Source organism: Alligator sinensis, unplaced genomic scaffold, assembly GCF_000455745.1.
Source record: "Alligator sinensis unplaced genomic scaffold, ASM45574v1 scaffold1386_1, whole genome shotgun sequence".
Lineage (NCBI taxonomy): Eukaryota > Metazoa > Chordata > Crocodylia > Alligatoridae > Alligator > Alligator sinensis.
The window spans coordinates 150,276-165,153 of NW_005842806.1; the positions used below are offsets into that span (position 1 = coordinate 150,276).

At 42.8% G+C, this 14,878-nt stretch overlaps 1 protein-coding gene across 3 annotated transcripts in view; it reads right to left on the reverse strand.

Moving 5' to 3' along the window:
* Positions 1–14,878, reverse strand: part of TULP3 (tubby like protein 3) — a 52,368-nt gene that overhangs the window by 33,482 nt on the left and 4,008 nt on the right. The window contains exons 1-2 of one of the 3 annotated variants that reach the window (XM_006035114.2): positions 14,572–14,842; positions 3,451–3,502 (exon numbers count right to left, since the gene is read on the reverse strand). In XM_006035114.2, coding sequence (XP_006035176.2) covers positions 3,451–3,502; positions 14,572–14,807 — 288 coding nt within the window. In that variant the 5' untranslated portion in view covers positions 14,808–14,842. Of the gene's footprint in view, positions 1–3,450; positions 3,503–5,623; positions 6,034–14,571; positions 14,843–14,878 lie in introns of those variants that run through there. The other 2 variants (XM_025191290.1, XM_006035115.2) reach the window with 2 other exon arrangements.

Consider the following 14,878-nt stretch of genomic DNA (forward strand, 5'->3'; position numbering starts at 1 on the left):
AACTTCAGTACCCATAAAGAAATTGAACATATAAAATAATCATTTTATTAGCACCTGGAGGAAAACAAAGAAAAGCCAACATGGATTCATCAAGAACAAGACACACCACTTAACCAGCCTGAATTCCTTCTATAACAAGGTGATAGGAATTATGGACAGGAAGAGAGCAATAGATGCAAAATACCTCAACTTCAGAAAGGCTTTTGACAGTTATGACATTCTTGTAAGCAAGCTAAGGAAATATAAACTAGATGAAACTACTTTGAAGGCACATTACTGGTGGATAACCAGGCTCAGAAAGAGTAGTTATCAACTGCTCAATGTCTAACTGGAAAGACGTATTAACTGGAGTTTCCCAGGTATCTGTCCCAGGTCCAGTACTGTCCAATACCTTCATTAAGGACTTGGAGTATGGAATTGAGTATGCACTTAATATGCTCGGAGAAGATACCAAGCAGACACTTCTGAGGACAGGGTTATGATTTAAAATTACCTTGATAAACTGGAAAAAATGGGCTGGAACAAAAAAGATTAAATTCAGTAACAGCAAGTTCAAAAAATGCTACATTTAGAAAGAGACAATTCAAATCCATAAATACAAAGCAAGGACATGACCAGTTAGCATATTAAAATGAATGGTGTATGCATGTTATGGGAAGTGATTCTTCCAATCTAATCAGGATTGGGAAAGGCCTCCCTGGAAGGACTGTGTCCAGTTTCAGGCACAGTGCCTCAAGAAAGATGAGTGAAAAACTGGAAAAAAGTCCACAAGAGGGCAACAAAAACTGCTGTAGAAAACATGAGATAAGGAAAGATTGGAAGAATTGGAACTAATTAGCCCAGAAAAGAGAAGACTAAGGGAGATCAGGACTGAGAGATTGGAGAGAGAGTGGCCCTCCTGTGAGAAATGTGCCCCCACAACAGAGCCATCAGCATCCCAGGATCTTACAGCTGCACCTCCAGGAATGTAATATACCTCATCCAATGCACCAAATGCCCTGATGGAAGATATGTAGGAGAGACCAGACAACAACTGCGCACCAGAATGAACGCACACCGGAAATCCATCAAAGACAGAAATACCCAATTACTGGTGGGGGCACATTTCTCACAGGAGGGCCACTCTCTCTCCAATCTCTCAGTCCTGATCCTCAAGGGAAATTTACACAACACTTCCCAGAGACGAGCCTATGAGATCCATTTCATCAACCTGCTGGATACTAGAGATCAGGGACTAACATAGACATTGGATTTTTGATACATTACAGTCTGCCTGGCAACTGACTCCCCAGCCCAGCCCAGCCCAGCCCCTGGCTTCTTTACTTTTCATTCCATCCAGGAAGAGCACACACCAACTGCTGCAGCTTCCTTAGCCTGACGAAGGGTTTTTGAACCCGAAAGCTTGCTTAATAAATATTAGACCAACCCAAGTGGTTGGAGAATAAAAGATATCAAATTCACCCAAGGAACCTTGTCTGCCTATATCCTTAGACCAACACGGCTACAACCTAAACCCCATCAAATACATTAAGAGTTCTTATCAAGACAATGGTAATCAATTGTTCTGTGTCCACTGGGAGCAAGATGAGGACTAATGGGCTTAAATTGCAACAAAAAAGATTTAGGTTAGATATTAGAAAGAACTGTCTAAATATGAGGGTGGTTAAGTACTGGGACAGATTACTTAGAAAAGCTGTGAAATCTCCGTTACTGGAAGTTTTTAGGTGCAAGTTAGATGAACATTTGTCTGGAATGTTTTAGACGGGAATCAGCCTTGAGCAGGGGCATTGGGACTAAATTGACTCCTGAAGTCCCTTCCAACTCTATTTTGTCCATTAAATATATAATTCTAATGAAGAGATTCAACTTCCAGCACTGCTAAGCATCTAGAGCTCTATTTTTTTAACTTTAAAAAGACAGTGTTAAGTTTCTTTCCCTTAGGAGTTTTGCTAACCATCTTCTGGGTATAGCCAGGCAGTTCTGAGTCTACAAAATCCTGGAGTAGAACCCCAGAGTTATAACTGCCCCATTCTTCTATAACCTTAAGTCTGGAATCTAGTGTCAAAGGACCACGTGCTATTTTATGGCTGATTCATTTAAGAAAAAAGATCCAGCTAATTTGCTTTTTCTCATGTGGTTTCTCTCATTGACAGAAAGAAGGGGTGGTATAGGTAGTCTCTGTGTGATACATGACAGAACAGGGAGCAGGAAGGTAGCACAGCAGAAGATAGGGTAGGAAACAGAAAGCAGAGCAGAAGATCAGGCAGACGAAGGGGACTAGAGTGGAACTTGGTGAGAGTGCAAGGCTAATTTGTGGCATCCCTGACAAACAGGTTGGCCCTCACTGACCTAAAGGGTATGGTAGTCTGGGAATTCAGAGTCACAGAGAAGTAGGGCTGGAAGGGACCTGCACAGGTCATCTAATCCAACCCCCTGCTTCAGGCAGGATCAGTAAGCATCTCTGCTATCTGAAAAGAGATACTATTCCTGTAACTTCTGCTAAATGCTAAATCCAAAATAGTTTGTATTTAGAGACAGAAAGTAACAATAGGCTGGAGATCTGTCTTGACAGTGAGATTAAGCAGCTCTTCCTGTGATTTAGAGAACATATTTCTTCCTGCTTTGATGTTTAAACCAGATAATTCCTTCCTGGGGGATGAGTTACCCCCTCCATTTTGAATCATTCTGTTTTGCAATGACTGAGTCCCAGTGAAATGAATAAAGCAGCTCCTGCATGAGGCACAAACATATCAAAGAAATCTAGCCCCAAAACCATAGCAAGGCTGACTTTCAAATCAACAACAAACACCAGGAAATCCTTACCAGAAAAATCACAACATTAGTTCTAACCTGTCATTATCCCTTATTCAAATTCCATTTATCACATTTTCTCTCACATCCTCATGTCCTTCCTTGTCTTACTTCACACATGGCTGCACACACTGTAAGAGATGAAAGGCTCACAAATCCCCAGACTTTTGCTCTGCACCTTGTGTAGTCAATTATATCAGTAAAATGCTGATATTTTATACTCACTTAGTTCTGGTATGAAGCCTACAAAAACCACAGTGAAAGAGAAAGTTGGGCTTATTATGGAGGAAACACAAGGGAAAGACTGAAAAAGTCCAAAAACTTGCATTTCCTCCTGTGGCAGAATAAAGAGGTGGTAAAACTAGGCTCATAACATAAAATAGGGCTGAAAAATAGATTCATAGATGTTAGGGTCGGAAGGGACCTCAATAGATCATCGAGTCCGACCCCCTGCATAGGCAGGAAAGAGAGCTGGGTTTAGATGACCCCAGCTAGATGCACATCCAACCTCCTCTTGAAGACCCCCAGGGTAGGGGAGAGCACCACCTCCCTTGGGGGCCCAAAAAAGGAAGTTTACAATGGCATGTGCTCATTCTTCTGTGCCAGCTCTTGCAAGCTCTGCATTTCCTATTCATGTACCTGATTTGCTAGTTTCATCTGCCGCAGTTTCACACTTTCATCTTCAAAGACACTGTGAAAGACAAAGAGAAAAATTATTGCTTGTTCAATTCATTTGCATAATACTGTAATTGTACATGGAGCTTTGTAGAGCATGACAAAGTTCCCAACTCAAATTATAATCTCACTGCTAACCCACAAGCAGTGGGAGATTCAGAAGATCCCAGATGCACTTCAACAGCACAGTATAGACAGGACTGACCCATGATTTAATCATGTTCCTGGGCTGGAAATATTTTAAGAAAACTTTAAATAGAGAAGAGCAAAATGGACAGTTCGAAGCTCTGAAACAGCAAACTGATTTAACATGTCTTTACAACAATGGTCCTGTGTTCACTGTGATCATAGTTCCTGACAAATACCTTGATCCAACCAAACTCCAAACCATTTCAGCGTTCTGACCTCCCTAGCTTCTCAAAACTCTATACTTGCTCTCTTCTCTTGGTGGACTGGAGGGCAATTACATGTTATGAATTTCAAGTGATGCATATAAACTGATGATTTTGTAATTAAACAATTCATAAGATGCTTTTTAACCAACCTGTTTCTAGGTCCTAAGTTATGGCATACATAAAGAGCCTATTGCCCTTTGCATGGTAATCACATATTACTTAAATAAGTATTATATATATTATATAAATGATGTGTGAGACTGGTTAACCCAAGAAAGGGAAAATGTTAAGTAAAAGTAAGCATCATTTCTGAATATGAAAGCATTAGAGGAGGCTGTACAATTAAAATTTTGAAAAAGTTGTGGCCAGATTATATAAAGTATTTACATCAGAAAAAAAGAATGCTTACAGAGTTAACACATTCATATTTATGTACATTTGTGTGGGTAAAGAGATAATTTGAGCTAACTAAAGCTGCTTTTTAAACAGGAAATTCTCTGTCTGGTCAAAGGCATGCAAGACTGGGCAATGATGTCATGCCACATGTTAACTGAGCTTCCATAGTGAAGTAACAGGCCAGAAGATGAAAGGGTTTTGATTTCAAAATGACTACCTTGTCCACTGTGATACCTTTCTGGGACACTGAACCCTTGCATCACTTTGGGGTTCTGGATTGGACTATTAGAACTTCTTTCTAATGCCTCATAGCTAATAGTTTAATATTCTGAAATATATATAAACTTCTTGCCCATCTAGCAAGATTTTTAATAAGGCAATCTGAGTTATCTCTGTCTAATTGGTTTTTTGTTTGTGATTTTCCCCCCCTCTTTGCAAATTAAATGATAAATATCTTCACTTAAGTCTAGGAGACTGAACTGAGAAGCTTCAGATAGACACCAAACTCTGACGAGACTGGCTCCAGAGCCAAAGACGGGAAGTAGCTTGAGCACAAAGTCAAGGGCATGGAAAAGTCTCTCCATGTGTGTGATCTCTCCCCTGAAATGTGATGTGGAAAACCATTAAAAAAGCAAAAATTGTGTAACATTTGCTAAGTGCAGTGTATGTAATAGCTTCTACATGGTACTCAAATGTGTGATGAAGGCATGAATTCCTTGCATAATGAAAAAGCTGGTGATGGAAAAGGTTACCCCTCGCTCCATCAGAAAACCAAGTTGAAGATACCTGAGTAAAATATTCAGAGGAAACAGGTGAATACAGCAACAAAACTAAAATCCTTTATTTGCATACTGACTATAAAGTAACAAACGGCATTTTTGAACCGTTGACCAGAGTTAGATATAAAACAATCCACTGAACATGTAGCAGTATTAGATCATCAGATAATGATCATTTTCCCAGTTTTCCCACACTGTATTTCTCCAATATTGCCTAATTAATATTTTAAAATTGCACATTCTGGATACAAGCTAACATTGTAGACACTTTCACAGCTGTGATGAAAAAAAAGGCTCTAAGGTTTTTCTAAATAATTTTTCCTAGCCTTTTTTAATGCTGGAAATGTTAGGTGATTATTTCTTGTTAGCTGGATGGCAGACAGTATTCGAAAGATCTCTGAAATGCAGGTATCATTCAATTAAATCGAAATCTGTATTAAGATTAATGATAATTAAAATTCAAGATATTTTAATTATGTCCCACCAAAGGGGAATAAAAGCATGTTAACTGAAAAATTTAAAGCAGACACTCTTACAGCAGCAGGATCTCTACTGACAAGACCTTACTTTCAACACTTCTCATCACTTGAAGGCTGGGAACAGTAGAAGATTTAGTCGACTGTGATTCTCCAATCCAGTCCTCTATGTACCTTCCAAGTCCTTCAGCAGTAAGAGGAAAGTCAGGAGTTATGTAAAAGTCAAACCAAAAAGTATATGTGCAAGTAGGCGGCGATTGTTTTTGGGAGCAAAAAGGACAAGCAAAAGAACCCAAACTTTAGATCTTTTTTATTTTATAAAATACATGAACAATTTTGTTCCCTCATAATTCACTTTTAAATCAGATTAAAGCACTTATGTGAACAGGATTTTAAATGAAGGAGTGCAGCAAACCTCTCCCTCTTGGAGAATACAAGGAGATACCAGTTTGCTGGGGTACAGGCAGGGAAGAGTGATCAAAGCCATGAGCACTTGTTCTCTAAATGTTAGAGAAAAAAAGTCACAGTATTTTCACTTACCACACACCCCTTGACCCTTCCCCACTCCTTGGCTTCCTAAAGTGCAACCTAACGGGCAGGAAAGCAAAGCTCCTTCCCTTTCTAAAGTTAACTTTCTCTCTCTAGTAGTTCAAATGGAAATGCTGTTACTCATCTCATCTGCCAGGAAAAGGCACTCCCACTGTATCATCATCACCAGCAAGGAATGTGAGCTAGCAGCGGACTAATACAGCCTCTGGCTCAGCTGGCTTCAAATGACTCCACTGAAACAGCACTTTCAAATGCTTCTCTAACATGCTTGTGCAAGAGCACATTAAACCCTGCCAGCAGCAAGAGCAATTACACATCCACTGCAAAGGAGGGAAAACAAAGTCTGCATAAGTACAAGAACATGGTCAAGAAAAGAATCCCTGGATTGATTCCCAGTAAATGTGAAATGAATATTTTCAGAGCAGCCTTTCAGCAACTGCCTTTCTTTTTCCACATCTCCACAGACCACACACAAAATTCACCATCCCACTCCAACAATTGCCCCAGCTATTGTGCCAGACATGCACAACGGCTGACACGATTCTGTAAACTGGTATACAATTCCTCAAACCCCAATTGCACAACCACCTCAGCCAGTTGGGAAAGGGAGGCATGTTCAGTTGTGGAGCAGGAAGTTTTCTGCTTCTCATTTGCACTCCATATGCATGTGGAAGTGGCATCTGCTGAGCCAGGAGCTCCCCATTCCCCAGGTACTGCTTACATGAGCACCTGAGAAGGTAAAAAGGCAGGCATGCAGCTTTGTGGTTGCTTTGCCATTTTATGGCACCATGAATTTGATGAGCATGTGGCAGGCTGCTATTTCTGGCACAATTAACATATTAATTGTGCCAGAAATAGAACGTGTCACAGGAACCTTGGCCTAGAAATCTCAACTGGAATTTACTTTTCACTTTGGTCCAGCAGGCCTGTGAAGAGGTACAGTCAATTACCTCTGAAGTTTTTGTCTGTTTGTGCATGCTGTCATAGGAAGACAGAAAGGGATTGTGTATCAATATATTCTTATGAAGGCTTTACACTGTATATTGAAATAAATGCACTTATTTTGAATTTGAGAATGTATTCACTTTGTTCTAGGGCAGGGATGGGACATTTTCTGGCAGAAGGCTGGAATGACCCAGCTTGGGTCAGAGATAGGAGAGTACTAGGGCCTGGTCATTTGCTGCTGCTTCTCCCTGCAGCCCAGCTATGGCATGGCACAACACAATGCAGTGAAAGCACCCCTCCACCAAAGCCCATGCCACCCTAGTACAATACAGTGTAGGGAGAATCTCCTGCTGCCAAAAGCTGCCAAAGCAATGGCTCTGCAGGCTGGATCCAAAGGCTCTGCAAGCCAGATACGGTTTGCGGGCCATAGGTTGCCAACCTATAGTCTGCAACCTAGGGTACTTCTCAAAGCAATGCCTGAAAGATGTCTTTTCACCTCTAATTCGGCAAATAAAACTTTATAACAGAATCTGGATGTTCCTTCATTCAGTCACCATCCAGTGCATCCATGTGGTATCTGAAAATAAGTGCAATAGATGTTCAGCTTGATCAATAACGTTTCAGTCTTTGTGTAAATATGAAAAATCTTCATAGAGAGGGAAGCAACTTATGTTGGATCACCCACTCCCTCTTGAGGCCAATAAGCAGGTGGAGCAGCTTCTGATAGGAAAAGTCATATGCTGAAAGAGAACATTCCACTGGTTTTCTCTTTAGGAAGATGTCTTCCTGTGGCCCCAACGCCTTTCAATGGCAGGAAGGACAAATAATATGTAACTCATAGATTTTATTAAGTTTGTCTTCCAAAATTCAGACAACGACAGCATGTATATTGCAATGGTCTGAGAAAGGCCTCTCCTCCGTTGTTCTTAAATGGGTTCCTTATTCTGGTCACATCTAAAACTGATGGATTTATGAATGTGTTTGCATTCATGTTCTATGAATATAGTCAAAAGAAGTGAAGCGGGCATATTCCCTTCAGGGTGCTCCACAGTGCATGAATAGTACTGTTTGGTTCAGCACTTCTTAACCCATGGGTAGTGACCCAAAAGTGGGTTGCAGAATATAAAAGGGTGTGAACAAACTTTGAAAATGGATCAATAAATTTTCAAACTAGATTCTCCTTTAAAGGAGAAAAACATAGGAAACTGTAGCTTTTCCCTTGCAGGCTGTCAGAGTTCCAGCCCTTGAGGGGCTGTTTGGGGCCTACCAAGTTTTCCCCACACCCTCCCCTTTGCTCCACAAACTGGGGTGCTGTGGCTTGGGGGCACAGCAGGTCGAGAGTAAGGAGCACTGGGTCAGGACTGGCCATTGATGTTTACAAATCGGTCCTGGTACAAAAAACATTAAGAACCACTGGTTTGGTTAACTTGCAGAGCTGCTTGGGAACAGGGACATTGCTTAGATGTACCATATTTTCTTGCACGTCACCTGTACTGTTTTCGCTGGGGCCACACACTAGGTCAGCCCCCACATGCTAGTTTTAGGGACAGGCGCTGGCTCAATGGCCATGTACTGGGTCTAGGGCCATGAGCTAACTGGTAAAAATTGGTGTATGCATTATATGCAAGAAAAACATATCCTTATGGTAGGATGACAGAGCCCTACATGCTGGATTGGGCCAGTGTGCGGGGCTAGTCTGCAGCTGGACCTAGCTCATGGCCTTCGACTCAGTACATGGCCCTGGAGCCAGCACATGCCCCCAGACCTTGCATGTGGGTCTGACCCAGTGCATGGCCCCAAGCCTAGCAGATCAGAACCAAGTACTGGAGCGAGCTAGCCAGCTTAATAGGGGTATGTATCCTAGTATGCAACAATACTTGTGTGCTGTAGTGAATAACCAACTGAACAGAAGCTCTCAGCATGACATTGTGGCCAAGAAGGCTGCTACAACCTTGGGATGCATACACAGTAGACAATCAAGCAGGGAGTCAATATTACCTTTGAAGGTATTAGTTTTTCAGTAATGATTTTGCTATGCCCAAGTCTGGTCATCCACTGCAAAAAGGATTTTGAAAAATTGTAAAGGTTCAGAAAAGAAGTGCAAGAGTTAAGATCTGGAAAATATACCCTATACCAAAAGACTTGCATACCTCACTCTACTGAGTTTGCCCAAGAGAAAGATAAATAATGGTGACTAGGTCCTGTTGTATGGGTATGTAGAGAGAGTAGTTTATGATAGCTTAAGCTAGGCAGAAAGCAGGGTAGAGATGCACCTTATAGATCAACTGGTTGGGGAAGAATTTCTAACCAAAGAGGACTCCTAAATCTAAGAGAGAGGGGAGACATAATGGAATACTGTGGTTGGATGCTGAAGCTGGATACAGACTAGAAACAAGGTGTAAATTTTTTAAAAACAAAGGTAGCTACCCACTGGAACACCTCCCTTAGGGAAATACAGATTTCTTACCTCCTTAAGTCTATGCAAGACTGAATATTGTTGTCAGAAAGTGTTAATAGCTGCCCTCAGGTGGGGCCTTTGATCTACTGACAATTAGAGCTCATTAAAACTGATAGGCTTACTAAACAACCTTCTTTTAAGCTAAATAAAAGGAACAATTCAATACCCTTTGATGTAGCTATACCTGAAACAACAGAAGGCTGCTCTCCAATGGCATCCAGCTACAGGGCAAGGCTAAACACTGTGGGAGACAGGACTTTTCTGAGTTTATTGGTTGCAGCTGTGCATGAGGCCACAAGGCAAGAGAAACTGAGGGCCTGTTTCCATTACAAGGCTTGTACTGGCAGATAGCAACTGCCATAGGGGAACTGCCAGAGTACACACAAGACTGTGCAGCTCCTGCCTCCCCTGTGTAGGTCCACCCCAGCAACTGTATTGCTGTGTCACCTATGAGCTGTTCAAAGGGCTGTCTGTTGGTGGGGAAGTGGCAGCAGAAGTTGTTCACCCACAGAGGCAGCATTACTCTACCAGCAGAAAGAATGGGTTCTACTCCCATGCACACAGTTCACTGCTACCTTGGTCAGAGACTGAGCTGGGAATTGCTGGTTAGGCATTTTCGGGTCTTGGTTGTCTTAGAACCATGTAACATGGACCTGGCAGGACAAGATCTGCCAAAGGAACAGAACTCTTGGGCTCAGGATTCACTGGGAAGGCAGGTATGGAAAATAAGGCAACCCCCCACCGCCGCATATTGCAGTTTATATCCACGATGTTCAAGGAAACTGGTTCATTCTTTGCAGTGCATCCAGACAGTCTCCTAACGGAAACCACTTCACAATACTTAGAAAACGGACAAGTCTTTCCGAGATAGAAGCAAACTTGGGCGGTGGTGGTGGGGGGAGGAAAGATGGTGCAGTCACACCCCTCTCCGTTGCCTGTTCATGGCTGAGAGCTCTAATACCCAGCAGATGAGACAATTGCAATGAGCTATCTGCTGCAATACCCTTTTCACTCTCCTGGACCCGCTACTGCATACAGAACAGAACAGAAGTTATGATCCTGATAAAGGTATTTCTGGGTGAGATTCTATACTCCCTATTATGCTGGTGGGGCAGATAAGATGATCCTAGAGACCTCTTTTAGCTTAAAAATCTGTAAGTTAATTAAATGAGATAAATGTGCCTCTGTGGTTTACTCAGGGCATTCAATAAAATCTGGTGTACATAAAGTTAGTTTTCCCTGTAAAATAGTCACTCCATTTTCTCTGCTGGTGAGGGGCTTTCGCACAATCTGAAAGAGCCAGATCAAAACCAAAAAGGAAAATATGACTTAAACCACCAAAGTTAGCAGAGAGGTTCAGTAGAGGCATTGTACCAGAAACCATGGAACTCAGTTTAAAATTCACTAGATTTTTATAGTGTAAAATGTAACTAGATTTTAAGTTTACTGTGTCCTGTTAAATATTAATCCAATAAGCTAAAGCAGGCTAAGTAAATTATTTTCTATCATGGCATCACTGACATACATCAGGATTAATGGGAATGTGACCCTAGCTGCTGACACCTATGCACTATTTATTTTAGAGGAGTCGGTGATGTGGATAAACATTAGCACAGCACTGCTTATTTCCACAAGATGCCAAAATTCCTTGTAACCAGTGATTCTCAACAGGGTACCATGGCACATTGGGATGCTGCAAGATCCTTCTAAAGCTGATGCACAATATTACCACTGTTAGGTGGGCAAGCACCTATACACCACTGACAAGATAAACCCAGAGATTTCATGTGGGCATCCATAGTGTCAAAAGCATTCAGGAACCTATTGTGTTTTTTCTAAATACTCTGCAACAAAATAATTGGTCTATTTTTCACTCTGGAGAAATAAAAGGAATGGAAAATGCCAGGTCTTGGCTTTCAAAGGGTGCCTGTTGTCTAAAAATGTTGAAAACCAGAGTCAGTTACCGTATGAATGTGCCAAGGTGCCTGTGCTTCAGAGATCTTACAAAAAGTTCTTGTGGCATTGTTTTTAATTTGGAGGAGAGTTAATTAGCATGATCACAGTAATTACTTTTTTGAACAATAAACATGGTATTCACCAGGAATTAGAGAATGGAAGCAATAAACAGGATTCAGTTTGCAGCACAAATTATTTTGTACATTAGAGTTTATTTTCAGTTGCATACAAACACAAACACTAAAAAAAAAAAAAAACAGGAGTCAGTCAACAGGAACAGACATAACACTCATATCACATCTCTCTGATATAACATGTCAAATATGAGCTCCTTTATCAACTGTTCTCTTCATCTGAGCTAAGCTTTTTTTTTTTTTAAAAAAAAAGCTGAAGTGACATTCGAACAATATATTTTAAAGATGCATTATAGCAGGAAAAAAAGAAACCTCACAGTATTTTTCCATCTTGAAAATGCTATACAAGCCAAAACTGTTCACCACAGCATCTATTACTAGCCTCAGCAGAGCTCTAACTTACCATCCATTAGCTTCCCAATCACTGATACAATTTTAGGAAGTTTTCTGTTGCCTGCAGAAGGAATGAGGATTGCCAGATTTTTCACCTTGTTCAAATCAGAGAAGTTTTTTTCAGGCACATACATGGTATTCTTTGAACAAATCACATGGAAATGGAAAAGCCACAAAAAATCTGGATCTATGCAGAACTGATTGCAATCCACTTTAAATCCATCCACTGTCCACCCATTTTAAATGCTGCTACTGAGGTTCCAGCAGCATTTCAATGAGAAATCCTCGTTTTCAAGTATTTTTGAAGAGCAAAATGTCAGCCACTAGCTAGAATTATACCAAAGACCAGATTTTTCCCACCCCTGGCTAAGATTAATAGTATTTTTGCCATCAACTCCTAAGGAAGCAAGCCTAGCATCTCACTCTGGTAGCAGACCATTAGAAACTTGCCAGATGTCTTTAGTTATTTTGAATCATCAGAACTTTTATAAATTGCAGTTTAAAAAAAGATTTGTGGTACAGTAAATCAAGAATTAAGAACACATTTTAGGCAACCGATTTGTCACAGAGACCTTTTTTCTTCAGCACATCATAGGGTACAAACTACAAAAAGATCTCAATGTTTAAATATGCGATTCCAAATGTGCCAAAGTATTGCAGTTTATAAGTAGCAGCAGCTCTTGGCAATGCTTTAATACGTGGCTGTTCCAGACATGCTTCACATCACACAACAGAAGAACCAGTTAAAAATTGTCTACTTAAACTCAAATCATCACAGCAGAAACTCACTTCTGCTAGACAAGCAGCAGTAAAAGCAGCAGCAACATGGTGTAAATTAACTTTACTTTAATTAATACACACCAAAAAGCATGGGACAGCTTATGCCTCTTAGGGTACGAACAGACATTGCCAAATGAATAACAGCTATGCCAGTACGGGTCCCAGCACAGCTGACTGGCTTCACTGGGCAAAATGCATGTCACTTGTCCTGCAGGTTGGATCCTTTGCGCTCCCAAGAGTGGTTGGGGCCCAATCATGTGGAACACCTGGGGCATGTCTCTGCATACAGAGAAAACCCGGGTTTCCCAGCTAACAGAGGAATACCAGGGGAATCCTCCGAGGGCACCTATGCAATCAGGGAAACCCAGGTTTTCCCCGTTTCCAGAGGCAAATCTGACTTGGGGTGCATCTCTGCAAAAGGGGAAGTCCTGGGTTTCCCCACTTGTAGACATGCACCTGGGGTAATCTCACAAGGTGAATCATAAAAGGTACAAATGCAACTGTATTGAAATTGTACATCATGGGAGATTTAGATTCTTACGTGGGGAAAATGTCAGGGCAGGATTTCATTTAAATCAAAAGCAGTATGTTTTTACCTGCCCTAAGATGGCAGGTGGGGCAAGGGTAGGGGTGGGAAGGGACAGGCCACAGGTCAATTTACTATTTTACTGGAGGCGGTGGGGAACCTTCTTCATTTCCCATCACCACCACTGCTATGATCAAGTTGTGACAGAAAAATCTAAGCTGTGCTTCCAACAGCAAGTTCACTCAGGTCAAATATTCTGAAGCCCTCCTCAGAAAAGCAAAGGAAACTGGTCAACATTAACAGTACCACCAGCTATGCTCCCATCTATCTGAGCTCATTCAATGTGCATGCTTTTTTTGGGGTGGGAAGGCAGGGCAGAGAGCGAGCACATGAGCAGTGCTCTCAGAAAAAATAGGGTTTTTCTGGAAGCAGGACAATCAAGACCAAGTGAAAAGACAGATCTCACTGGGTACAGAATCCTTATCCATAAAGGCATCTGCTTTGTACATTAGTAACCCTCGTCTTTGTCACTTCCATTAACACTGTACCCCTTACTGCATGGAAGCAGTGTAATGTAAAGCAAATCCCATTTGCTCCCAGCAACACTCCAAGTCACCAATTAAACTGACGGCAGAAAGCCTAACTCGGCTGGACATTATGACTTGATTTCCCTCTTCTGCCTATTATAAAATAATTAATTTAGAAAGTTACATTGGTTTATTCGGCGAGAGAAACAGGAATCACCAGCAAAGAGGTTCAATTAGATGGGAGCTTTTTACCCATGCCCCAAGTCAGACCTCCTGGAAGAGTGACTGTAGGAGCTACCCAGAGGGAAGAAACAGACCAATTAAGACTTGCAGCCTGAACAGGAGGCTTAACAATAAGTCCAGCTGGGGGCTGTGTCAGAATAGGGACCCCAGAAGACTTAGACACCTGCCCATTGCCTCCCATTACCTCGCAAGGCAGGGCTGATGCGCAGGGCAACAGGCAATGAGTCCTGCTCTCCTGCCCCCGCACTGTGTGACCTCATGGAGGGACTGGCATTGTACACAGACCAAGAGCCCTCCTTTGAAAGGGGCCGATGGCGCTCTGGCGCTCCGGGATGCACCGCTAATCACACCACCAAGCCGCCTCAACCCGCGGGGCGGGGTGGGGCGGGACCGGCCCGCCACAGCCCCAACCCCTAGCCCCACCGCGCGCGGGGCAGCCCAAGCGCAGCCCACCGCCACCCTGCACGGGGGCTGCAGAAAGGGATTGGGGGGGAGCCCGGAGCTCCGGGTCGCCCCCACGTGCAGCCCCTGCCCCCGCGGAGCGCTGCGCGGCCCCTCGCGCTCTCCATCCCCGCCCGCGCCGTTGCTATGGGAGCCCAGTCGCGCGCGCTCGGCTCTTCTGCTCTCCCCGCACTCCTCCCCGTGCCGTTGCTCCTGGCAACGGCACCCGGCACTAAGGCGCGGCACCACTGGTGGGAGGCGCAGCACCGGGCGCGCCTATTGGCTGCGGTCGAGAGGTAGGAATGAAAAGAGAAGCCACGCATGCGCACCGCGCGGGTTGGCGCCTTCGGCGCTGCCCCGCCCCGCCCGGCCAGTGGGGGCGGGGCTGGGGGAG